Source organism: Lepisosteus platostomus, chromosome 3 (assembly GCF_059453375.1).
Source record: "Lepisosteus platostomus isolate fLepPlt1 chromosome 3, fLepPlt1.hap1, whole genome shotgun sequence".
Taxonomy (NCBI): domain Eukaryota; kingdom Metazoa; phylum Chordata; class Actinopteri; order Semionotiformes; family Lepisosteidae; genus Lepisosteus; species Lepisosteus platostomus.
The window spans coordinates 656,148-681,951 of NC_142613.1; the positions used below are offsets into that span (position 1 = coordinate 656,148).

The 25,804-nt window shown below is 55.6% G+C and overlaps 1 protein-coding gene across 4 annotated transcripts; it reads right to left on the reverse strand.

The window, feature by feature from the left end:
- Positions 1-1,252: 1,252 nt before the first annotated feature.
- Positions 1,253-25,290, reverse strand: araf (A-Raf proto-oncogene, serine/threonine kinase). Of its 4 annotated transcripts, XR_015933251.1 has the most exons (17): positions 25,212-25,290; positions 17,810-18,069; positions 17,080-17,183; positions 15,871-15,973; positions 14,249-14,403; positions 13,872-13,973; positions 12,555-12,696; positions 12,101-12,128; positions 10,945-11,081; positions 10,367-10,569; positions 9,791-9,967; positions 8,838-8,884; positions 8,184-8,302; positions 6,848-6,979; positions 6,249-6,383; positions 5,283-5,935; positions 1,253-3,950 (listed from the first exon to the last, which is right to left on the reverse strand). XR_015933251.1 is itself a non-coding variant. In XM_088623614.1 (16 exons), exons 2-16 carry the CDS (start codon positions 18,029-18,031, stop codon positions 5,795-5,797), a joined length of 1,947 nt encoding a protein of 648 aa, XP_088479740.1. In that variant the 5' UTR covers positions 18,032-18,069; positions 25,212-25,290; the 3' UTR covers positions 1,253-5,794. The 4 variants fall into 4 exon arrangements, 3 of the variants coding, with proteins under 3 accessions (XP_088479740.1, XP_088479742.1, XP_088479741.1); XM_088623614.1 differs by having other exon boundaries at positions 1,253-5,935; XM_088623616.1 differs by lacking the exon at positions 25,212-25,290 and adding an exon at positions 25,036-25,187 and having other exon boundaries at positions 1,253-5,935.
- Between the last annotated feature and the right edge of the window lie 514 nt (positions 25,291-25,804).

Below are 25,804 nucleotides of genomic sequence, written 5' to 3' on the forward strand. Positions count from 1 at the left end.
GTTTAGTCCTGGTCTGTACAGCTGATGCACCAACTGTTCTCCCACTGTCTCGTTTCTTGTCAAACATCTCACCCAGGTCTTCACTTCAGAAGAAATGTTACCAGATGACTGATGAGAAAAGTAAAACACTGTCAACATTTCTATGCCTCCTCCTGCAATAGGACCCCACTGTTAAGGAAACAAGTATTTCCACTGGATTCCAGCCCTGTTTATCTGACATCACTCGGACACAGAACTGCTTTACAAGCTTGACTTGGGACGAGGCCTGGAGACAGCTTCCCACCTGTATGCAGGTCCCGAGTTCCAGTCCGGGCTGTGCCACTTACCTACACAGCGCCAGAAGCACAGCGTGCAGGCGGTTCTCCTTCTCAGTAGGGTTATACCCAAGACCTGGTGGTCATGACCGCACTCTTCCGGACACATCTCCAAACTTCCCCTTGAACCAGTGGGAGAACAAGCCGAGGGGGAAGAAATGTTGCCCTTTCATACGAAGCGCATCTTCCCACAAACGCGCTGGAAACGGAGCTTGGACAAACACCTCTCGGCCACGCTTGTTAAGATCACGCACACAGAGGGTGCAGGGTGCATTTAGAAAGGCTACACCCTGTACCAACTGCTTGTTTCTGTGCTGGTTATAGGCCAGATGACTGTTTCAGGTCTCCCATCTCAAACAGATCGAGCCCGTCAAGCTGGACCCCACTTCAGTGAGATCGTGAAATGAAAACTTGCAGGAAATTTGTAACCTATTCCCTCTCCTCCAGCCCTGGAGGCTCATCCCCGCTGACCTGCTGGCAATGGATCATCCGGAGGTCTTCAGCTGCAGTAACGTACCATCCAGGCTGGCAGACGCGCCGACTCCGCGCTGGCGAGACGAGCTCAGTCACGGACCGCAGAGGAACAAGGAGCAGAAGCCCACCCACAGAGGAGGGAGGGGCAAACAGCTCAGCCTCGACCCCCAAGGCCAGTCTGCCAAGTCCTGCGTACAACGGGTCAAGCCCAAGAGAAATCAGACTCCCCCACCCCCTGCAGGACACCCCACTGCAAAATATCCGCTAACAGGGCATTTTAGAAACACACACACGTGTCCAGTCCACTTCGTGCTCAGATTAAGTAAAACTGAACTAAATTCCAAGTAAAAGACCACACTCATGGAGTCTGGGGAAATGGCCCCTCACCTCTCCTCACACAGGCTGCCACCACCTTCTCCCCAGACAGGAGCCCCACACCCCAGACAAGGACACAGCACACCGGCAATATTCCACAGTTTTATTTGAAGAATAAAATCCTGTGCCTCCATTTTTTACAAGACCAAAGAAAAAAACCTAAAAAAAAAACTAATTTCTGGCTCTTTTTGTCCATAAACCATCACACAAAAATAGAAACTTAATTTTTTTTTTACATTTAAAAAAAATGTAACTGTACACAGTAGAATACCCTCCTTTATTGCATTCAGCTGAATACCTCCCATAGCTGACCAATACAAGTCAAGAAAGACCAATTGCAGTTCCCAAAAGATATGCAGCCCTTCCTGGTCCAACACGGCCCTTTCCTCTCTGTGTGGCAGCCCCAGGGGTGCTGGGGACCGCCGCTGTAAGCTCATGCCGCGAGCCTGCCAGAGGGCTGGCGCGGCCAAAAGACTAGAAGAGAAAAACTATTTTGTAAAAAACCCCAGGGAGGCCTATCCCTACCCACAAGCCTGGTGTCAGTCTCGGTCTCCTCGTGGCCCCCTGCATCGACAGGGAGACGGGGAGGAAATGGTTTTCTGTGTGTGACCTTCAGGAACCCTCTGACCTGATTAAATAATCATATGCAAATATTTTGTCTACTGCAACACAGGGAGATAATCAAAGTGATGATGATCCGTGTCTGCAGCTGTATGAACGCGGCCTACACACGCTGTACTGTAGGGAACCCCAGGTCTAATCAGAACAGCACCACTGCTCTTCCAGGTGAGGGAGGCACGGCAAAGTGATTAGACATGATTTCCTCCTCTGCTTAGAAGCAGTTCCCACTGAGCCTGCATTCCAACTGGCAGAGATAATTGAAAAAAAACGGGGATAATAGAGGACATGGTGCACACAGCATTGATGACCGCAGAATGGCCACAAACACAGCAGTACGATCATTTCTCTCAGCATGTTTGTGTGCGCAGTGTGACCGTTATTGACAGTGCCTGATGAATATGTTCGGAAGCAGATTGTCTGACTTCACAGCGCGTAACGGGCAGAGCTGCAGTGGAGATGCCCGGCCTACTGAAACGATAGGAAGAGGCTGTCTGGCCTGCGGTCACCTAGCAGTTTTGCAGAGATGCTTGGGCTCGATCACTGCAGTACAGCGAGAGCACGATGAAAACGGGCAGCTTTCAATTACAGCTGTTGAAATCACTGGAGTAAATTACACTGCAGTTCAGTCAACTTGAAGAGGAATGAAAGTAGAGTAAAGTCTAAAGTAGAAACAGGAAAGCAAACTGATTTTTTTTGTATTTTGGCTATGCATATTTACTCCAAATAAAAGAAGTTAAACATCCAGCATCTGGCCTGTGCTTATCGACAGGGAGAGGCAGCTAGTACTCCTGGGAAACGGCACAATGTGATACACAGTGCGCAGTCTCACCTACGCCCCTTCTGCTGCAACGCTCATCCAAAACTGCGCCTCCGAGTTCTGTAACACCCTGACCAAAACAGACACCAGCCACAGCCCTCGGGCACCTACTGCATGAGTGTTTTACTGGACCCCCCACCCCCCCTCCCGGATTGTTTTAAAAACCTGCCCCCCCCCCACCGATCACATAGACATTACTGCAGCTCAATTGTGAGGCACCACACCAGCTGATCCAAGCACATCTGTGTTTGGAAGATATTCAGATTCAAGCAGGAGGGCTCTTGTAATCCATCTCCAGCAATTTCACTAGAAAGTGCAAGACAGCCCACGTGACACCGCAGCGTAATCATACGACACACAGACTACAACACAGGGACAATCTCTTCTGTTCCTACCCCTACTACCTACAGCCCTCACCCTTCCCACTCCATCCCTACCCAATCCTGACTGCCTACAGAACTGGATTCTGGAAAACACAGAGGGTAATCCAGTCCCTTTTTGATTAAAAAGCTCTAGATTTATAAAATACAAACTGCTTTTTGAAACAAAAGCTGTCAGTTTTTCATTTGTTCTATATCTTGAACACTCATTGTAGATCTCGCAGTCTCTAAATACAGGCTGATGTTCATCATTAAAAAAGAAATTAAAAGGAACAAAAATCAAACTAATCGTGAACCTAGAGTTCACATCCCAGTGTCTCGGCCTCATCGTCAGCCTCTGTTCCGTCCTGGCAGGGCCCTCTGGACTTGTGTTTCCGGCGGTATAACCGGATTCCGGCATGCTTGCGCTCCCAGAGCCCCGTTCTCCTCTGGCTCCGCTCGGCTGCGGGTCCTTCAGCGCAAACTGCACGTGCGAGTCCGACTGCTGCCTTGGGCACTCTGTCCAGAATAAATAAAACTAGGTTTCCTGCAGATCACGTCTCTAAGCGAAACTTACAACTGCAAGTGGTGCCCGGACCCTCCCGAGGAACTGCAGTAAAGCTCCTCGGCTCTGCTTGGACAGCGGACCCCGAGACCCCCGCTGCTGCTCCGAGCCCATTCCTTTCACGCCCAACCGACAAGGAAGAAACTGTTGCTCCGAGGTGGGATTTGGTCAGCGACACGCCGCTTCCATTCTCATTTGACATGATGCTATAGGAATGTGCAATTTCTGTGCTCAGTTTCATTTAAAAAAAAAAAATCCAAGGATTCCTACAGATTCCTCCCAGTATCAAGCGGGACTCCTTTAGGAATGGCGCAGTGAAGATCCTGCAGGACTCGGCCCACAGGAAAAACAAGAGGTTGCGTGCGTGGTTGGTACCAGGTCTCCGTGGTCGGACACCCTCGGAACGCCTGTCCATCACTCAGGAGCTGAAGGGAAAGCAGGAAGCTCAATACAGGTGGAGCGAAGGCTTCCTGTAGCCGTCGATTCCAGGACTTTGACTGAACTTTCATGATCTGTTTTGTCCCTTGAGACAGGACAGGAACACCACTCTGGTGCCGATGTCTAAAAGAACTTCTTACATGACAAGATCTCATGCTCTTTGCTTTGTGTGCCCAATCTGATCTGAATTATAGAAAAGGGTACAGAACGGTGTGTATGACCTGACTGGGCTCCCTGCTTCTTAAGATGCACTACAGAAACGTGTTACACAGAATCGCACTGATCTGAAGCTTTACTGCAACACTGACAGACACTTTCTGTTTGCCGTGGATTTCAGAAGAGCAGCTGAGCAAGAAGTAACTGAGCAGCCCGATGAAGCAGCTGAGCAGCCCACCCCATGAGGAGCAGCCGCCAAGCACAGCCAGAGACAGGAAGCCAGCGCCAGCACCGCCAGCCTGAGCCGTTTCCAGACGGACGGCACTGGGCCAGGAGTTTTCCTCTGCTCTCAGACTGAATCTCTGGGAGCTGAGAAAAGTCCAGCAGCCTGCAATGGCTCATGACAGCAGGTTGCCTCAAGTATATGGGTCCCACACATGCACCAGTGGAGCCAAAGAAAGTACAGAGAACCACTAAGTCAGACGTCGGCACACTGGGAAGGACCTGTGTCTTTTTCATCCGCCGCCCCACTGGCTGATCCTGGGAAAGCCCTGCTTTCCAGCAAGCTTGGATGCCAGATGAGGGAAGCGGCAGGCCTGCAACGCGCCCAGCCCTGTCCTGCTACAGGGGGCCGGTGGGCTGGCCTGGCCTGGCCTGGCTGGAGCAGTGGCACGAGGGTCGAGTCCGGGGGCGCTGGAACGCGGTGCGGCAGCTCCCGCACGGCAGCAGCGGACGGAGAGCGAAGGTGAGTCTTCCGGGATGAAACGGCGGGAGGACTGGCCTTCGTCCTCCGAGGAATTCTGTAATCAAAGCTGGGGGGGGGGGGGTTGGGGATGTGCTCTTCAGCTCCGGCTGGCAGTGCCATTTCTGGAATAAGGCAAAGCGAGAGCAAGAGAGATGTGGGAGAAGACAACGGCGGACAGGAGGAGCGGGCGACGGGGACACAGCGGCACGAGCTGACCCTGCAGCTGCAGGCGACTCGGCAGTCACACGGCCTCCCCCCAGCGCTCCAGCACGCTGGGGGAATCGGACAGAGCAGCAGCCTGGCAAAGGCAGTTTGAGGAATGTTTACTGTGAGCAACCCAACAGTCGAGGGTTGGGGTGTCTGGAACAAGACAGGCTCTCTGCTCAGCCTCGCCTGTGTAGTGACCTAAAGGACCAACCTAGGGAAGGGCAGAGCTGCTCTGTGAGCTGGCCTTCGCACACTGCTCGGTGTAGAGCTGGAGAGCCACAGCACTGAAGCTTTCATAGGGCACTTCAGATCCAGCCACACAAGTCCTCGAGGCTTAGTTTGATCTCAGAGAAGCAGGGGGAACCGGACAGGTCATCTACTGTCTCAGCGGCAGCCTCTCTCCTCCTTGTCACAGTGCTCGACTGGAATGGAAAAACAGCCGATCCTGAGGGCGTTGCTTCTGGACGAACCGAGTCTTCCAGTGCGGCGCGCGAGCGTCGGGGCCAGCGAGGAGCAGGAAGACTCGACTCGGCATTCCTGAACCGATCACAGGGCCGAGGCACCGCTCCGCTCTCCCGATCGGAGCGTGGAGGGCCGCGGCTCCAGGCTCCGGCGCTGCGTGTGGGGGCGGAGGTGGCGGCTCTGAGTTTCCTCTCCAGCTGACCGGATGGGCGCGGGGCCGGGCCGGGCCGGGCCGGGCGAGCAGCGGTCCCAGGACGGTCCTCAGAGCGGAAGCAGCCGGGTGGTGTGCAGAAGCATGGGGTTGAGGTCCTCGGCGTGGACCGCCCGGTGGAGAGAGGGCTCCGAGGCGCTCCTCTCGATTTTCGGCAGCAGGTCCTGAACGTGTTCGATCGACACCAGGATCTGAGGGGGAGCCAAACAGCATCACAACACAGACTCTCAACCACCTAGATGGCAAAACACCTTCTGCCTGAATTTGCTTTTCACTTAATTTTTGGACTAACCGAGGAGGCAGGTTTAGAAAGATGTAGCAATTTAGAAGAGGGCTTCATTGCAAAGAGCAATTTGAATTCAGCCCTGGGGCTGTCTCAGGGCAGTACGAGAATAATTTCTTCATTCATTTAGAGTTAATTTCTTTAAAAAAGGCTGAGCATTTGTGCCAATGTTCAGGAAGAAAACTGGAATTTCCCCCCCCCAATGATTCAGACGTTCTTACCTGTGGGAAGAGTGGCCTCTCCTCTCGTTTAAACTTCAGGCAGTCAATGATGAGTCTCTTCATGGCTTTCGGACAGTTACTGTAAAGTTTACTGAGATCAGGAGACAGATAACCCCGTCCCACCATGAAGATAATCTGCAAGCGAGAGAGAGGGGACAGGGGGATTCAGGATCAGGCCAAGAGATCAGCGCGATTAAGAAATCCAATGTACGTGTACATATGGCAAACTACTGTACTCTACTCTCTGAACCTGAACTTCTTGGCTCTGCAGTGGAGCTGCTGGAGCAACACAAGCTGGGGGACACTGCACAACCCCTTGGAGAGAGCACAGCCATAAATCACAAAGCACTGCTGCAGTTCTCTATTAAACAACATGTCACACAAGAGAGGCAGATCAACAGCTCACAAGGGACCCTGGCCCTCACCAGCTGCTGACTAGTCGGGATTTGAACCCGGGCTCTCGTCGACCACAGACCAGCACACTCCACGATGAGCCACAGCTCACATAGAATGCAGATGAAATGAGGCAACGGTCACATCTACATGGCATGCGCCCCCAAATTAACAGCCCCCAGTCTCTGACACACAGCAGGCCGCACCTGGTCGCGGTTGTTGATATTGGAATAAGGCAATGTTCCAGATATGAGTTCAAAAAGCACCACTCCATATCCATAGACGTCCGACTGGAAGCTGTAGGGATTGACATCCTGCATTCGGATCACCTCCGGAGCCTGTGAAAATGAAGAAGAGCAAAAAGTACACTGAGTAACACCCAACCAGTCAGATACACAAGCAGAGATTACATCATAGTGGCCCAGTCTGTGGCGACAGCAGGCCAACAGCCAATCAAAGACAGACTGTACATCCAGACTCGTCACTAGGCAAGAAGGGGTCATTAGGAGACTGCAGAGGGCAGAAAAAACTAAAATCTGTTCCGGAGAAGCTCCTACAGAGATGCACTACGCAAACTTTCAGTGCACTGCTGTGAAAATGTGTAAATAATTTATACCCAGGATTGGAATAAGCCACTTGGGTCATGTGGCTGAAGCTGACATTCTGTTATTTATCAAGGGTACTGATTAGCTGCTGAAAATGAAACAACTGAGATGAGCTGAATGTTATACTTCTGGTGGTGGAACGAAATCAGGATGGCTCAGTCCCTGGACATCTTTCAGCTCCTGCGCAGACCTCACCTATACAGACCTCACCTGCGGTCCCTCAGCACTCGGTTACCATGCTGCAGTGGTGTATTTAGTTCTCACACTGGTGATGTGATCTGCAAATCACCCTTATACACTGTGAACATGGATCATGTACCCAAAGTACTTCCGTTATTAGACTGCTTTAGTTCAGTGTCATTTTTCAAATTGTGCACAGTGCCTCTGTTTTCTGATATTCACGTTATCACATCTGGTGTACTTGCAAACAAACTCTTGTGGACATTGCATGTCTCCCTGAATCAGGGCATCTAAGCTGTAAAGATGGTCACACGAGTCCAGAAGAGGGCTTGGAAATCCCTGCTCTTCATGATCCTGGTTTATGCTCCAGCTGGGCATTCTAATTAATTAGCAATTTGCTTAATTAACATTTGCCATCATTTTCTGTCCCAAATTGATTGCACATTTCAAGTTATATTAAGTCATTTATCAGCTCAATAAAGGGCTTAATTAAGAAGTAAGGAACTCATCTGGATCACACACAGGGACACCCTGTAGACAATAATTAACCCACAAGGGCTGTCACCGGAAGGTGTCGAGGACAGCTGTGCACTACCTTGCGTAAACTCACAAGAACATACAGACTCCACACAGAAGGTGCTCCAGGTTAGACTCAAACCCAGGGCTCATGAGCTGTGGGTTAGCCATGCTAAAGCCCTGCCAACACTCTTGATTAAAACACACCCCGTTCGCACGAGGCCACGTTAGTCTGACTCACCATCCACAGAATTGAGCCGCTGGGCTGCTCTACTTGCTGGGAGCCACTCCAGCGAGACTTCACAGTGGCCAGTCCAAAATCTCCGATCTTCACAGTCCAGCCTTCGTGCAGAAAGATATCTGAGACTGGAGTCAAGGGGCATGCTGGAGGCCAGTGAGCCAAACCAAACAGGCGTTTCCCCGTCTCAGTGCATCAAACAACAGGAAAAGGTTTGCTTGTTTAACACTGTTGCACAGCCCCATTAAACTGAACTGCAAACAGTGCTGTGCTTATCAGAACTCTTTAAACACACTGGAAGAACCATCTGCTGAAACAGCACATCAAATCCTGGAGTTCAAATTAAATGTTAAACTTTCCTTCCCCTGGTACAACGTCACACTCTTTGCACTGAACCACCTGTAACTAACTTTACTTTAGGAAATCTGCTTTGCAGGGCAGGTAAAATGAGATAATGGATAATATCTTTACACAACAAGAATTCATTAAAAGATAAATAACACATGCATAAAAAAAAGTCAGAAGACTTAAATATTCCTCACTTCAAATCGGATAAAAAGTTGAATCCTTAGTGAGTGAAATGGGTACCATTTAAGATAAGTCGTTAAGTAATCACTTTAGAATAAAAAAGCACAAGTCCAGCAACTAAAAGGATACTGTTTGATTTGAGATCGCGGTGGATTATGTTTTTGGCATGCAGATAGCTGAAAAAAAGAACATCAATTATTTTCGATAATTGCATACCTCTGTGAAGATCAAACTTAAACGAGCAATTATTCTCTAGACTTTTCTGCAGAATTCATCCACAAAGCAAAGTGGCCTTTAGTCCAAACAAGCGATCCTCTCCTGAGCAGCAGTGATCCTGAAAAGTTATTTAAACATTTTTAAAATAAACCCTGTGACCGCACACAGGAGAGAGAGGAAGAGCAGGCCGACCCCTCCGACTCCCTACCTTCCTCTCACACCACAGGGGGCGCTGTGTGAGGACCAGCTCTGACTGGAGGAGAGGAGCCTCAGGGGGCGCTGTGTGAGGACCAGCTCTGACTGGAGGAGAGGAGCGTCCCGCACTGACAGGCCAGGAGCCTCAGGGGGCGCTGTGTGTCTGAGAGCCCTGGCTGGCTATTGTGTTCAGCCAGTAATGCGCCACTGCTTGGGTAATCCCAGTCACAGTGGGCTAGTGACACGACCCAGCCTCAAACCCGGGATCACAGAGCTCAGCCAGGGAGACTCCCCACTGTTTTTATGAAATTAGGTTCAAACAGATAAAATACAAAATGTGCAAAAGTAAAAGGTCTATAACTGGGGAAAAAAACAGCGTTAGTCTACTTGTTGCACAGAGATGTTGCCTTTTGGACTCAGCAGCTATGGCACAGGGCCATAAATGAGCATGATCGCGCCTGACATCATGAATCGACATCATGGAGTGAAAACCACGTCCCAGAGAGGGTCATCTTCTCTTCCCTGCCGCGCCGCTGTCTGGAAACACTACCTGTTACAGCCGGCTTTATCCACGGCACCCCTGAGAAAGAGCGCCTGCAGAACAGTACCGCCGGCGAGAAGGAAACCGTTTGGCCGAGCAGCGGGCAGCACAGACCCGGGGCCACACTTACTCCATGCCCTGCGCGGTCTGCCGCGCCACATCGATGCGGCGCATGGTGTCGAACTTGGTCTCGGTGACGTGCAGGTGCCTGTACAGGCTGCTCCCCTCACACCACTGCGTGATGATGGCGAAGTTGGGCTTGGTCATGAAGCCCATGAACAGCAGGATGTTGACATGACGCGTCTTCCTGCGGAGGAGGGAGAGGAAGAGGTCGGTTACGGACCACTGTCTCACGATCTACAATGTTCCCCAACCTGCCAAGCACTTCAGAACAGGAGAGGAGATTTGGAAATAACAAGAAAATCACAATTTGTCTACAAGTCCACGCTGATTGTGCAAGCTCTTCATAATTACACTGCTGATCTCCAGCTGCAGGGTCAGGGAACTGGGCTACTGTGATTAAAGTGTTCCCCCCACCTGCTGGAAGAGCCCTGCCCCAGGAGGGCCTGTGTGCCCGGGCAGTCCTGCCCCAGCCCAGTCCAAGAGCCCCAGGAGGGCCTGTGTGCCCGGGAAGTCCTGCCCCGGCCCAGTCCAAGAGCCCCAGGAGGGCCTGTGTGCCCGGGCAGTCCTGTGCAGCTGTGCTCACCGGAGGACCTGCATCTCGTTCTTGAAGGCCTGCAGCTGCTCGGGAGTGGGGTCCTTGACCTTCAGGATCTTGACGGCCACGTCTCCGTGCCACTTGCCCTTGAAGACCGTCCCGAAGGAGCCGGTGCCGATCCGCTTCTGCATGGTCACCTCGCGCCAGTGCACCTCCCAGTAGTAGCTGGAGTCCCTGCAGCCCCCCCGGTGCTGAAACACACAGACCCGCTCAGAGACGGCAGGGCAGGGCGGCGCAGAGAGCCTATCTTCATACATTTGGTTATACCTAGAGAGTACGAGCAGGCACGCCTTTAATCAACAGTGGGTCTGCAAGACACTCATTCCCCCCGTGTGGGAGGAAAGAGCTCAAGAGCTCCGTCCGGAGGGATGCAGCACCACGGATCAGAGAGGCTTTCCGCTTCCTTCTGTCCTCCTGGGCCGTCAAGCCCCCCGTGCGTGACGGCGGTAAGCGCACCAGGAGGCCGCAGCGGCGCCCAGCGCTCACACCGGGCCCCGCGGGCGTCTCTGCAGTACCGCTGGGGAACAGATCCCCGAAGCAGCACCCCCACAGCGGCTCACACTCACCACCTTCTTCTTGTCGTCGGAGGAGGACTGCTTGCGTTCTTTGGGGTGATCCGAGGGGGATTTCGGGGGAGGGAGCCTCCTACCAGGGGACCCCAGAGATGGGGGGCTGGTGGAGGGCTTGGGCGAGGTGTCCAGTCCTGAGGGACAAGCACAGACAAACACCTAACTCCATGCACTTCTCTATGCATCATACCTCTCTTACTGGTTAAATCACAGTCTCGCCACATGCAACACGCAGCCTTGACATACTGAACAACTAAATCACAGCAACAGACACGCCATCTGTAGCTAGCAGCCTGGTCTCAGGAACAGGCAGTCCCACAGAGGACCGATACGTACTACACAGGTGCGAATACAATCTTTCTAACAGTCCAATTACTTCTGGGATTTTTAACACATACAGCAAAATCAAAACTATTCTGTACAGTCAAGCAACTTGTATTTGTGATAAATATGGGATGAAAACAATGAATGTCATGGATACGTTTTATGACACTGACTATCTGCACCAGGCCAGTTTTATGGTCAGATAAGACCAAGGTATATACAGTATGCCCATTCATCTTTATTTATGGTGCAACTAGTGATGGCAGCAGAAGGAAAAACTCTGATGTTCACAGAAACATTGACTGCTTATGCAGAAGAACATGCTTCCATACTAACGGAGCAGCAGTTCGCCAAACAGGCAGGGTGGGCTGAAGAGCCTCCTCTCAGATATTGTGCTCATGTCAATAGCCCAAGTCACACAGCCAACACAACCAAGGAGATCATCAGGAGAAAGCCAAGTTTAAAATCTGAGACTGGTCAAGGGACTCTGCAGATTCAGCAAAGCATCTCACTGTGCTGAACACAAAGAATGATTTTGTTTTAATAGAATCTAAAGCATGAAATTTTCCAAAAATGAAATGCACTTTATACTGCACTTATCACGAAATAAACCGCATGACCACTGAGCAGAAATAACTGAGTCGGCTGCGTGCGAAGGCTCAAACACTGGCCAGGTGAGGCCCTGACTCTCTCCACCAACCCGGAGGTTAGCCAAGACCTGCTGTGCTCAGACCCCCGCCGTGCTGGTGGGCTAGAAGACTGAGCAGGAAGTAGGTGAAAATTAAACGAACGTGACGCTGAGCCAGCTGTAAAAAGATCATCTACTTACCCATCAAGCAATTTGATTTTAACGCATCCTGAAAGAGGAACAGAAAGAGAGGAAATATTAGGAAAACACTTCCCTAATTTCAGCAATTTACGAATTCACATTCCAGAAAAATGCAACATTGTTTCAACATTGCGTCCATTTTATCTGTAAGTGAGGAGGCTAATTTGGTTTCCTGAGCTGCATTTATCACAGCTCAGCCCTCTGCCATGCAGCCTGAAACCGGAAGCAGAGAGCGCGTCCCTGCACCCCATCAAGACTCTGCGCCCCTCGTCAGACAGCGCGCCCCTGCACCCCATCAAGACTCTGCACCCCTCGTCAGACAGCGCGCCCCTGCACCCCATCAAGACTCTGCGCCCCTCGTCAGACAGCGCGCCCCTGCACCCCATCGGACAGCGCACATAGCACCAACTGTCCTCCTCCTCCCTGTCCAACCCTCAGAGCCGGCAGTACGCACCTCGACTGTGGACGGGTCCACGCTGCTGACCATGTAGACGTTGGGGGTGGAGGTGGACCGGTGTCTCTGCAGAGACTGCCCGTCCGGCCCGGACAGGGGGAACTGGAAGGCGGAGGTGGGGGACAGCAGCATGTGGCTCAGCCTGGAGGGGCACAGACAACGGCAGGGTCACCTTCAAAGCTCCCATTACCCCCTTTTAAACAGTGAGCCTTCATGTTAATGGAATTAAAAACATTTAAAAACAGCAAAAGGTACTGTCAGATTTACACCCTGAACGAGCATGTGAATCTCGACAACTTGCACGGTTTTCTTCAAAGCAGGAGACGGCAGGTGTAAAACCAGCCTGACTTATGAACAGATCTCCCTGATGGCGACCAGCCGAGCCCGAGCTCTCATCAGTGTTGTCAAGGGGCCCTGCAGGACATCCCTCCTACCGCTCCATCAACCAGCCGCACAGACTCCCTTGACCGGGCACGCGACCCCCACGGAGAGGCGCCCCAGGGGTGCGCAGGGGAGCCTCCTTGCCATCAGAGCAGCAAGGTCAGACGCGTTTGATCGCTCGGCCTCTCTCCCTCCCAGCCGCTGTCACGATGCATCACTTCAACCGCGGACTTCACAGCTGTGGCCCTTTCTGTCAGAGGCTTCATTCCCGACGGGCTCCGACCCAGCCGACCCCAGCCGACCCCGGGCACCCTGCGGCAACAGCTCAAGGCACTTTCAGAAACTAAAACCCCGGGCTGGGCGGAAACTCGTGCAGCAGGTGGGCCTCCCCAGGGATCGTGGACAGAACTCTCCCTGCTCAGGGCTGCTGGGAGGACTCGGACACAGCAGCGGTCCTGGCAGCAGGGCACGAACAGTCAGACAGAGAGGCCGCACCGAGGAGACGAGCTCAGGCCCGGTGCTCCAGTCGTGACGGGAAACACGCCCCCTCCCCTCCTGGCACTGGGCTCGGCTCAGCCCGTGCGCCGATGCCCCGAAGCAGATGCACGAAAACCGCTCAGACGCTGCCGTTTACAACTACTCTCAGGAGCACTGGGCAAAATCTTCTCACGCCAAGAGCAGGACTTGGAAAACACAACATAACTGGAATATTTCAGGAAAAAGTTAGGAGAAAACCAACTGGAATAAATGAGTAATTTACTTTGCTTTTATAAAAAAGGTTTTTCTCCGAAATGTAAACTTGAAATGCGCAAACGGTAGCTCTTGGCAGAAGGATATTTACGCAGTGCACACAACCTGTCTCCCAGGCTGCTCGAGGCCAGAGAACAGCGCCTCAGCTTGCCGAGACCCTTGCCCAGCCCAGCGCGCCCCACTCACCCAGAGGGCTCAGGTGTGAAGGGGGGGTCGCTCTGGCCGTCGGGCATCAGCAGGATGGGGATCTGTGGGTACTCGTCTCCGCCACGATTTGGAGAACACCGGCTGCACAGAGGAAATACAGGTCAGGGCCCACAAATGACACACGGGGCACACACACGCGCCAGAGCCAAACAAACACGCACACACACAGGGCACACATTAGGACAGAAGCCCGTCCGTTAGTCTCAAGACTCCCTGCTTGCAGGAGCTGGGGTTTCTGCCCCAGAGCCCGCCGATGAGCCTGAACACCGCGGTAGAGCCGATCTCTCTCATGAGAGGCGCCAGCATGGCCGTGTGGAGACAGAGCGGGGCGCGGCGCGGGCAGAACGGACACTCACAGCTTGGTGACGGTGTCCATGTCCAAGCACACGGTGGGCACCTTGCTGCTGCAGTGCTGGTGGAACTTGTACCCGCAGGTCTGGCAGCGGAAGCCGTGGAAGAGGAACTTGTGGCAGAAGTCGCAGTAGGCCAGCTTGAAGAAGGTCTTGCGCACCTGGGGGCAGGGAAACACAGCGAGGCTGAGCCACAGGCCGCCCTCCACCCTGGCACTCCTCGCCCATGTGGAGCGCACCGGGCAGCCGGGGGGCAGCGGGACGGGCACAGGCCCTGCTGGGGCCCAGGGAGTTACCGAATTCGCCGAGCGCCGTGGGCACTGCCCGTCCCAGTTGGACCCAGGCTTCAGCCCCTGGGGCTCCCGGCCTGCTCTCTTCGCCAGCAGCCCTGCGTCGTGACGTCAGGGGCTCGGCAGTGCTGTTGCTGGGCTGCACCCCTGGGACTGCTGATGCTGCTCTTGCCTGATCCCTGTGCCAGGCTGGGAGGGGAGCTGAAACACTCAGCGGAGTGGCAGAGCAGCGTTCAGTTTACATGCGGATAACAGGTAGCGGGTACCCCCTGCCCTCCTTGTCAACAGGCAGTGTGCAGAGAGAAAGCACACGGCACACACCTCCAAGTGCCTGAAAGAAGCTTCTTCACACCGGAGGCACAGAAGTGCTCTCGATGTTTAGGGCTTGTTTGAAAAGGGCAGACAGTGGAATAATATCAGCAGACGTGTTGAAGGAACTAGACGCACATAAATCTCCATATCTCCTGAGTAGGTAGGCCATTACCAAAACTCTTCTAACAGTCGCTCGAGACAGAGGACAGGAAAACAGATTAATTTACTGCTACGTGTAAAGTTGTGGAAAAGACAATTAGAGGATCCCGTTTGGTTTCTGATAGGATTCTAGGGAATAAGTGAGATTCATTTGCCCAACTTCAGAGTTCTTTAAACAAGCAAAAGCAGTGATGGATAAGAATGGCACATGATGTGGTTTTGATAAGTTCCATATAAAAGTTTTATTCCACGTTTAGGTGGTAATCGTTCAAGATATTGTATGTGTTTGCACTGAGATTGGCTATTGGACAGAAAGCAGAGAGGGGAGTGCTCTAATAGGGATGATGTAATCAGCGGAGTGCCTCAGGTATCAGTGTTAGGACCTCGGCTGTTTCTGATTTCGATCATTGATCTAGATTCTGCTACCAGAATGAGGATACTGAACTGGAGGTCAGTAAACAATAGGAGGACTGCAAAGGAACCCTGAAAAACATCTTAGAATAAAAGACACAGGGCAACAACCGGCAGATGACTTAACTGAAGTGCAGAGCCTACACTTCCACTACATACAGGTGGAAACACTGAGCTCAGGGCAACTTATGGAAAAGACTTAAGACTGTCATGATGACATCATTGAAAGCATTGAAGGTGAAAAAATGTTAATAGTTTTAGTTGTAGACCTTAAATCAAGGGATGTTACTGTTAAAAACAAACAAAGCACTAGTAAGACCTCACTTAGAATATGTACAGTAATGGTCACAGCATAACAAAATGAGGTTTTGGAATCAGAAGGAAAAAATCAAATCAGCCTAACCAGAGAAGCAGTGCTCCCCCCAGGCTGCAGGGTGGCAGTGTCAGGACACTTACGAAGTTGTGCATGGTGAGCGGCACGTCGTCCAGCACCTCCACCAGGAGCTCCTCCCCCACCAGCGGGGTGATGTCAGTGCTCCAATCTGTCAGCTTCTTCCGACTGGGACAGCGAGAGGGAAGCAGAGGGGGAGAGTGTGTCAGTCCTTCCCGAACAAGCACAGTGGAGCAGTCTCACTGGTGCAGAGCTGTTCAGGGTCTGTCATCTGTACATAAGGCCATTTACTCAACGCTAATAGTGGCTTCAGCTGATTCCTGCACTTTAGAAACAAGCTGGCACGTCTTAGAAACCTGACTTGGCATCACACCAGACTGTTCAGCCCAGGTCCTGCAGGGCCAGTCAGTATGGTGTGTCTGCAGCAGGGCTGTCCAGTCCTGGTCCTGCAGGGGCCGGTCAGTGAGTCTGCAGCAGGGCTGTCCAGTCCTGGTCCTGCAGGGGCCGGTCAGTGAGTCTGCAGCAGGGCTGTCCAGTCCTGGTCCTGCAGGGGCCGGTCAGTGAGTCTGCAGCAGGGCTGTCCAGTCCTGGTCCTGCAGGGGCCGGTCAGCGAGTCTGCAGCAGGGCTGTCCAGTCCTGGTCCTGCAGGGGCCGGTCAGCGAGTCTGCAGCAGGGCTGTCCAGTCCTGGTCCTGCAGGGTCAGTCAGTGTCTCTGTAGCAGGGCTGTCCAGTCCTGGTCCTGCAGGGGCCGGGCAGTGAGTCTGCAGCAGGGCTGTCCAGTCCTGGTCCTGCAGGGGCCGGTCAGAGAGTCTGCAGCAGGGCTGTCCAGTCCTGGTCTTGCAGGGTCAGTCAGTGTCTCTGTAGCAGGGCTGTCCAGTCCTGGTCCTGCAGGGGCTGGTCAGAGAGTCTGCAGCAGGGCTGTCCAGTCCTGGTCCTGCAGGGCTGGTCAGTGAGTCTGCAGCAGGGCTGTCCAGTCCTGGTCCTGCAGGGGCTGGTCAGAGAGTCTGCAGCAGGGCTGTCCAGTCCTGGTCCTGCAGGGCTGGTCAGTGAGTCTGCAGCAGGGCTGTCCAGTCCTGGTCTTGCAGGGGCCGGGCAGAGAGTCTGCAGGTTTTCAAAGTCACCTTCAAGCAGCAGCACATGAAGAGCTGGGAGAAGCCAAGACACACCGGTCCTGCAGGACCAGGACTGGACACAGAATTGCCACGGCCCCCGTCTCACACGGACTCCTGCACCAGCTGGCAGCGCTGAGCGGGTGTGCGGTGTGAGAGACTCACCCCTCGAGCAGCCGGAAGACAGCACAGCACTCCTGCGTCAGGCCCCGCACCTTCAGGGCCTTGTCCAGACTGTCATGAACCGTCTGCCCCGGGCGCACGTTCACCTGGAAGCACAGACACACACAGGAGATCGGCATCATCCCGGCATCACCAGCTCAGCGACAAGGGCGAGATCAGCCATCGCTAACAGATTGCTGGAAAACTGTAAAGGCACTTCTCTCCCTTGTCACTGATAAATCACTCAGCGGGTCAAGCAGGTCTTTTCACTAGCTCTCTGGGGTTTTAGGCGCCACGCAGACATTCTGCCTCGGTGGAGCAGATCTTATTCTTGCAGAAATGCCTGGCGATGGGAGACATTTTTAAAAACGGACTGTTTTAACCTTGTCCTTCTGTGCCAGACTTAGCCTCAGCTCTTGTCCTACAAGTGCTTAGAGGAAATGCTGATCAGCAATAGCGACATTGCGAGACACTTTTCCAGGAAACACTCTATGGCAGCAGTGAAAAGCCTCTCCCTGCCCTCAGGAGCTCAGGCTCTCCAGCTCTCACTCTGCCCCCTGTTCCTTCCCTGCGTGCGGAGCGCAAAGATGTTCAGAAACAATATGCACGCATTCACAAACATGTCACTTCTCCACGTTAATGGGAGTGAAATACCGGCGAGGTTGGGAGCTCCCTCTGCACAAGGGAAGCTATGGCGGTGACAGAGGGCGAAGATGGCGGCTCTGGCTCGTACCACAGTGCGCTGCTTGTTGGGGAGGTAGACACGGATGGTGCCCCCCCCGCGGGGCGTGTCCCCAGGGCTGGTCTCCTCCGAGGAGGACGAGGAAGAGGAGGAGGACATCGTGGCAGCCTGGCCGGGAGGAGGAAGAGGCAGAGGAGCGGGGGCCCTGCTTCGGCAGCGCGCCCTGCTGGCCAGAGGAGGAGGTGACAGGCTCAAGCCGTTGGACAGCTTCATCCACTGGAACAAGGAGGGGGCGTGCTCTCACCTAAAACCTGACACAAACAGGGCGTCAGCAACACGGGGCTGGGCAGCGACGCCAGCACACAGCGGGGCGCCTCACCCCTCTCCAGGGCGTCTCGGGGGGCAGTTCCCCCAGACTGTCTGACTAAGTGCAATAACACGAAAGAAAACCCAGCTGGCTGTCGGACTGCTCCTGTGATTGCGCTCCCACCCGTGTGAAGCAGAGACACTCCAGTGCACTGACCGGTCCTGTCCTCACCACCTGCCCTCTCCCACATTCCCAACATGCGCCCTCATCGGCACCCCAAAACCCGTGTGCGGAATTAGACATGCGCCGGGTCCAGATTTCAACTTACTTTCAATTCCTGCCTGGGGAGTTACGACAGTATATCTTTTTTTAATTTAATTTTTTTTGGAATTCATTGTGTAAGGCTACCCCTGTGAGTGCGAGCTCTGGACACCGCATGTTTCCTCTGCTGGGGACAGTCAGCGCTGTGTGTGAAGAGCTCAGGTCAGCTCGATCACTGCATTTCGACAGAGCGAGAGCAGAGAGGCGTCGTGTGGCAGCATGCAGGTGTTCAGTCTTAAGGTCTTTTCAAACCACAGACGTGCTGGCGGAGACCTGCGCTACAGGGAACTGGGGTTCAGAAACCCTCAGAGACCAACAGGCCCATTAGCTGGTTTACCTGGGACCTGGATTTTCTCCTCTACGCCTGTAAAGACGACACTGCAGGCAGACCTGGGGAGAGAGGGGAGACCTGGCTCCACACCAGCTGGCCTGTGGCGCAGCTCTCCGACACCACAAAGCGGTGCGTGATACTGCTGGAAACGTGAGAATCAGAACAACAGCGAAGTGGCTAGACAAATCGGCAGTTTTCCCGCAAACCGGAGCAGCAGGCAGGTAACAATCAGAAGCTCACAGCCCCCCGCCCTGCTCGCCACACTCCGACGAGCTCTGGCAGTCTGCGGCAGCTTGCCCTCAAATCCTCTCTAAAACCTGGCGGCCAGGGGGCGGGGGGGAACTCTCTTTAGGATTAATTATCTCCCGGCCGCCGCCGCCGACGGTACAGCAGGAACAACAAGGCTCACACACTGCGCCGCCAGGGGCCTGCGGGGGCTGCTCACGGGGAGGGCCCGAGACAGCCGCCCCGGGACAGCGTTCGTGCTGCGGAACGGCGCATCAGCTGCCACCTCGGGAGGCAGGAAACCGAAGACGGGGGCTCTGCTCTCGAGTCAAGTCAACAGAGCGAGCCCGGAGCAGAGGGGCTGCACGTGAACCACTGCTCGCGGGGAATTTCAGCTCCTCCCACGGGCTGCTGGCTGATTTCACGCAAACACCCCCGACACCCCTCCAGCAAGCAGCACCCCATAATCCACTGCAGTCCCTGCAGCTCTGATCCCAGCCCTCCCGGTCACAGCTCCCCCTGCTGGAGGAGTGAGGCTGCATGCCCACGGCGGGGAGGGGGGTCCGGGCTGCAGTCGGACAGGCCCCTCCCAGCCACGTGTTCGAAGGTACATCACGCTCAGACCTCCCACGCGGCAGTGGAACAGAACTTCCTCGTCGGACGCGACGGACGAGTTCGGGGCAGCAGGTGGCCAGGGTGACAGAAATCCACAAAACTGGAAACCAGGGAAAGTAATACTGCAGGAACACCATCCAGGTCACCTGGTTTACACCTGTCTGCACTTAACCAAGACCTGAACTCTGCCCTAACCAGTCCAGCAAGGTGCACAAACGCCATCGGGTCACGTTTCAGGTCAGAATCGTACGGCCGTGATGGGCATACAGACCTCCGAGTGCTGTCAGTGTCTCTGTCCCCGTTCTGTAGCAGAGTGGTGCTGCACAAAGGAGGAAACACAAACCTCACAAACCACAAAACATCCTGCGCGCGAGCACGCACGCACGCACACACACAGACTGGGGCTGATGGGATAAAGGCCCCAGACTGACCCGTGCCGCTCTGCTACAGGCAGGGGACCAGCGGCTGGCTCTCCTGGCAGAACACGCTCGGGCGCGGCGGCGGGAGGCATCCTCTTACCGCCAGCTGATGCATTATTAGCGAGGGAGAACAATAGCTGTTGTATGGACACCTGCTAGACACACACAATGACAGCAGACGCTGAAACGCGACCCCGCCGCCCGCGCCCAGCTACGTTTTACACCTCGCAGAGCCCTAAGAAAGGATCACACACATCACCTTACAGTCTGGGAACCCCATTTCACAGCAGTCTGGGCCATTTCGGGTTTCACACGCTGAGGGGGCTCAGCTTACCCCTGTTGCATGACAAGGGCTGCTATAATAATATTAATAATAACTTCTTACACTTTTATAGCGCTTTTCTGGACACTCCACTCGCAGCGCTTTACAGGTCCTGGGGATCCCCTCCTCCACCACCAGTGTGCAGCCCCACCTGGATGATGCTCCAGTACTCTCCCCACACATCAGCTCTCAGTGGGGAGGAGAGCATAGTAATGAAGTCAATTCATAGAGGGGGGTTATTAGGAGGCCATGATTGGTAAGGGCCAATGGGAAATTTGGCCAGGACGCCGGGGTAACACCCCTACTCTTTTCGAGAAGCACCCTGGGATTTTTAATGACCACAGAGAGTCAGGACCTCGGTTTTACGTCTTATCTGAAGGACGGCACCTTTTTACAGTATAGTGTCCCCGTCACTATACTGGGGCATTCGAAACCACACAGACCGCGAAGTGAGCACCCCCTGCTGGCCCCACTAACATTACGATTCTTACCTTATTCTGCGGAAGGCGGCAGTGAGAATCGGGAGGAGAGAAAGCAGGGCTCCACCAGCGCAGTCTGTAGCCCAGCGAGCCCAGACCACAGAGACAGCACGAGAGCTGCACTGGCTTCCCGGTGTGGCACGGGTGCCAGCAGAGAGCAAAGCGAACCTATTCCCACAAAGCACCAGCTTGTTCCTGCCTTTACCACTGCGCTGAGAGAGCTGGGGCTTAACGCCAGCCCAGGCGAAGCAGACCGACAGCGCACCCGCCTCTGTCTCGCGCACGGCCCCGAGCTCCGTCCCCCCCCGCGCGCGGGAGTGAGCACCGGCAGGGCTCAGCTGCCTGTCCAGCCCCTCCAGGCCCCTCGCCCCCGCCAGACAGCGCCAGACACGCGAAGCTGCGGGACCCGCAGACGGGTCCTGCTTCTCAGCTGCGGTGACAGTGTTGGGCCCCGAGCTCCTTCCAGACTCCCCACAGTGGCCACGACTGCGGGGGCGAGCATCTGGACAATTACACACCGGGCGGTCCGAGGACACGCGACAGCCTCTGCTCCTAGCGAGCTGCAAAGGAGAAAAACACACCGTGGCTGTGCTTATCCCACCACTTCCCAGCTCCTGCGGAGCCGTGCCGTGCGGTGAGCCGCGAGCCGTCGGCTGCGGCAACAGAGCTGTTCCAGCAGCAGGCCTCCTGCCTCACGCCGGCAGCACTAGACCGCAAGTCTGGAGCCCTTCAGGAACAAGCAGGTTACACGAGCCCACTGCACCCACCCAGCCTGCCTGCTCCCTGTAGTGACCAGACTCGAGCATCTCGCCCAGTCAGCGCTGGACGGAGAACCAGGGTACGAGCAACGAGGCTGGTTACTGTCACACTCCCACAACGCTTTGTGTAAAGAAGTGCCTCCTGTTCTCGGTTTTAAACGCACTTTCCCCCTGCACCCTCTGGGTCGTGTTTCACTGTTCGCTCTGAAGAGATCCGCCAGCTGAGCCCGCCGGCGACTCCGAGGCTTCGGAATACTTGTCTCCGGTCATCTCTTTGCTGGCGACTATAAAGGCTCAGCTCCTGCAGTCTGTCAGTGTAGGATATTCCCTGAAGGCCTGGGATATGTAGGACCCGTGGACGGGCTGCTGGTATACATTAGGAAATGCGCTTATATGAAAGTAGCACTTGCACATCAGAAACGTCCCGTCTGCCGTCTGACTGCAGCCCAGCACTTGATTCTCGCGAGGTCCGGGTCGGATCCACGAGGGACTCAAACCTGTCCCCCCCCCGGACAAGGAAAACGGGGAGTCAGTCAGTCAGTCCGTCCGTCCGTCGTCTGTGCTCCTGGACTCTCACACCGGTCTCCCCCAGCGAGACACGCGCTCTTCAGAAGACAATCACCTGGCAGCGCCCAGCAGTGATTCAGGAGACAGACGACACGCCAGCAGCCGCCTCTCCTGATGCCCGATCAGCAGGAACTGCGCAGCACAAACCTTCATCACCGCTCCGCTTTTTCTTCACTGTCATTTCGGAGCCCAGCTGCTCGTCATGTCCAATTAGCTTTACCCACAGAGCAGCTTATCTGCCACCAGGGTCTCCTCAGGGCTGCTCAAGGAGCGTCTGATGAACGCCCATCGCCTGCTGAACTGACACCCTCCTGGTGGAGAGAACTCCACACAGAGCGGAGGAGACGGGACACTCTTGCCATCTGGCACACGCACCACCAAAACACAGCATCATACTTCCGCCACGACACCGAATCTCAACTATCCTTCATTCCACTGAACAAATCACAAACACCATTATCAGAAAGCTGGCTGCCTCGCTGCTTTTAACAGAACATCGCGTACAGGCCCGACTGAACCCGAGACATTTCCTCATGCGCCCTGGCCATGCAGCACACTGAAATTAGCGCTTCGCTCGCCAGTCCTCACACTGGGCCGTTTCGACCAGTTACTCACAAATGAGCTAGCCTTGCAGCCTGAGCTATCCCCCCTCCACTCTAACCTGCCCAGGGTCCGAACGTGCAGAGCGGGTCAGGACCGCGCTCCCCGTGACGAGCCTCACAGCTCGGATCCCCAGTCCGGACCCGCCGGAGGAATGAACACCAGGAACCTGTGGGAAGAAAGCCAGGTCTGCCTCAGCCTGAGCACAGACATCAGCACCTGTAAGGCTGCCTGCAGGGATCTTATTACTTTTCCTCTTATCCATACGGAGCTGCAGAATATACTGCTTCCACAGATGGGGGCTGGACACCCGGAGGACAGGTCCCAGCTCTGGTCTGTATCAGCTCAGCTTTGCACCATGACGGCCGACTTGTCACCACATTTCAGCGCCAAGATCGTCCTGGCGTCACGCAGCTCAGACAGGAGAGCTGCGCCGCCGAAACTTGGATTGATCTCTCAGCCCCACAAATCCCACCACTAGGGGAGAGCAAGCGTGCAGCCCAAGTCAGAAAGGCGGAACTCACGCGACCCCGGTGCGCAGCGGCGGAGCCGCGGGAACAGCCCGGCCAGACCGCGAGCGGCGTCGCTTCTCACTCATGAGACGAGTTTGCGAATCATGAGCGAGGAGGAAACTAGAGGCCAGTGGAGGAAGGAAGCACTGAGGGACCACAACCCTGACTGTGCAGCTGCTGCTGCTGCTGCTGCAGGCTGGAGGTTTCTGCACCGATCCCGAGCCGCAGCGCCACAGCCTCCTCGCCCTGCTGCCAGAGGGCTCCGAGAGAGACCCGAGCTCCGTGTGCCCCCTCTGCCCCCCAGCCCCCCAGCCCCCCTCTCACACGCTCACCCCTGGCAGCTACAGTGGCTTTGCTGGCACCACCCCACGGACAACGACAGCTCTCTGCGAGACGCGCCCCCACGCCAGTGGGGCCTGCTCGGCGAGGTGCCACCCCGCGGTGCGAGAGGGGACACCCCTCTTGCCACAGAGGCAAGGCCTCCGACGCGATGCGAGCCGTGCGACACTCACAGCCCCTGGCCCGAGACCCTCTCTGGTCCCGACCTCCGACCCCAGCAGGAAGTGGCTGTCAAGCCGATCGACCTGGCTAACTTCCTCTCCAGGACTCTGTTGCTTCATCGCTGTGCTTTCTGCCAGCCTGAGGTCAGATGATAAGACGGCTGTCTGCACGCTCATGTTCGAGCGAAGCCGTGCCCTGCGGACTCGTGCCGCAGGCCGGGACAGCGCGCCCCGGAGCGAGAAACCCAGCAGGCCGCACGCCGGGACCAGCAGCAGACCCAGCAGCTGAGGGTTTGAGCTGCCTGGGCACCACCTCCTCCGTCCCTGGCACCTACCCCACGGGGCATTTTGCCTACCCTGATAACTGAATGGCAGCAATCGATTACCCCCAAGGACAGGGAACAGCAGCGCCCGGAGCGCCCAGCCGGCTCCCACACTCAGAGCAGGTGCTCAAGAGGACCCCGGCCCTCCAGCGGGTCCTGGCTCTGCCCACGGCCTCCTCCCCAGCCCTACAGCCGGCGGGCTCTGCTGCAGCGAGCCACCTGACCCTTCGTCTTCCTCCCCAGCGAGAGCCTCGGCTCAACAACACTGCCCGCCTGCTCGCCGGTCCAGCCGGCCTGCTCACGGGACTGGCCACGGGGTCACCGGACCCCCACAGGACCCAGCGGAGGTGTCCCCACAGCCTCGCCGGGACGCCCTGAGCTGGCCTCCGGCTGGGTGAGGGGTGAGGGGTGAGGGGTGAGGGACGGGGTCAGAGCCCGCACAGGGCTGACTCGGGCACCCGTGACGCACTGCTGACGGTACCCGGATCTCCGTCAGCCGCACGCCGGCTCCGGTCCAGCTGCCCCGCTCGGCGGGCAGTGAGAAGACAGCCGGCCGGCGAGCCCAGGCGGGCGGGGTACTCGCTCGGGGAGCCGTGGGACGTGTTCCGGGGGCCCGGCAGGTGCGGGGGTCACCCCGGGCAGGACGGGACCCCACTCGCACGGGCGACACACCTGCGGACGCGCCGCGTCCCCGCGGGTCCGACAAGCCCACACACGTGCCAGAGGCGGAAGAGCTGCGCGGCGGCCCCCCGATGGAAACGCACAGGTGTGTCTGAGCGCGGAAAACACGCCGTGAACTTTCCACGGGTGACGGCTTCCCCGCCCGGCGGGGACACGGCCAGCTCTCCGACTCACGGGGATGTTCCACCAGCGGCGCGCAAACCCCATCCCCCCCCCCGAAACACGTCCCCGGCTCCCCCCGCCAGCGAGGCGTCACCTACACCCGGTTTCTGTACTTTCAAAGCAGGTCGAGTTTAATTAAAGCGAACGGGGCTTACTTGTTCACTCCGGTGGTCAAAAGTAGCATTTCTAACCCCAGGGGCCTAACAGTGGCCTCCACAGTCCTCCGGTGTGCGAACAAACGAACGCGAAAGGGGCGGACAAACAATCGCAGCCCTGCTCGCCTCGGATTCACCTTCAGCACAGTATTATGATTCCTGAAATAAACACCTACCTGGGGCGGCCATCTTGAATTCTCTCAGACTTAAAGAACAGAGCAAGAATCTGCTTCAGCGGGGGTCCGCCCCCCGTGCCGCCCGCTCATTGGCTGGCTCCCCCGGGAGGGCGCTGTGATTGGGCGGCCGGGCCCGTCTGTTCCGGAGATCACCCGTCCGGGGGGCGGGCCCTGGAATTGCGACACTTGTGTGTGTTGCACTAGAGAAGTGGGACTGGACTCCGGGCCGAGCGGGAGAAGCGCTGGAGCAGGCGCAGCCCGTGCGTGGCTGAGGGATAGGGGGCACTCCTGGGGTCGGGAGGAGAAGGGATAGCTGCAGCGGGTCGGAGCCCCAGTCCCGGCGCGCACCCCCTTTAACCCCTTAGCCGCCAGACAGGCCTACCCCTCCCCCCAGCCACCTGCAGAGACACCGGCCCCACGCAGGGGGCGACGGCTTCAAGCCTGGCTGCTGCCGGGGAAGAAGAGGACGTGAGCTTCGAAACCAGCCTCCCAGGCACAGCCGCAATTAAGCAGTTACAGACTGCGTGACACTCTAGAGCCAGTGTCTTGTTCAAGTTGATAATATTAATAGTAATAATAATAATAATAATAAT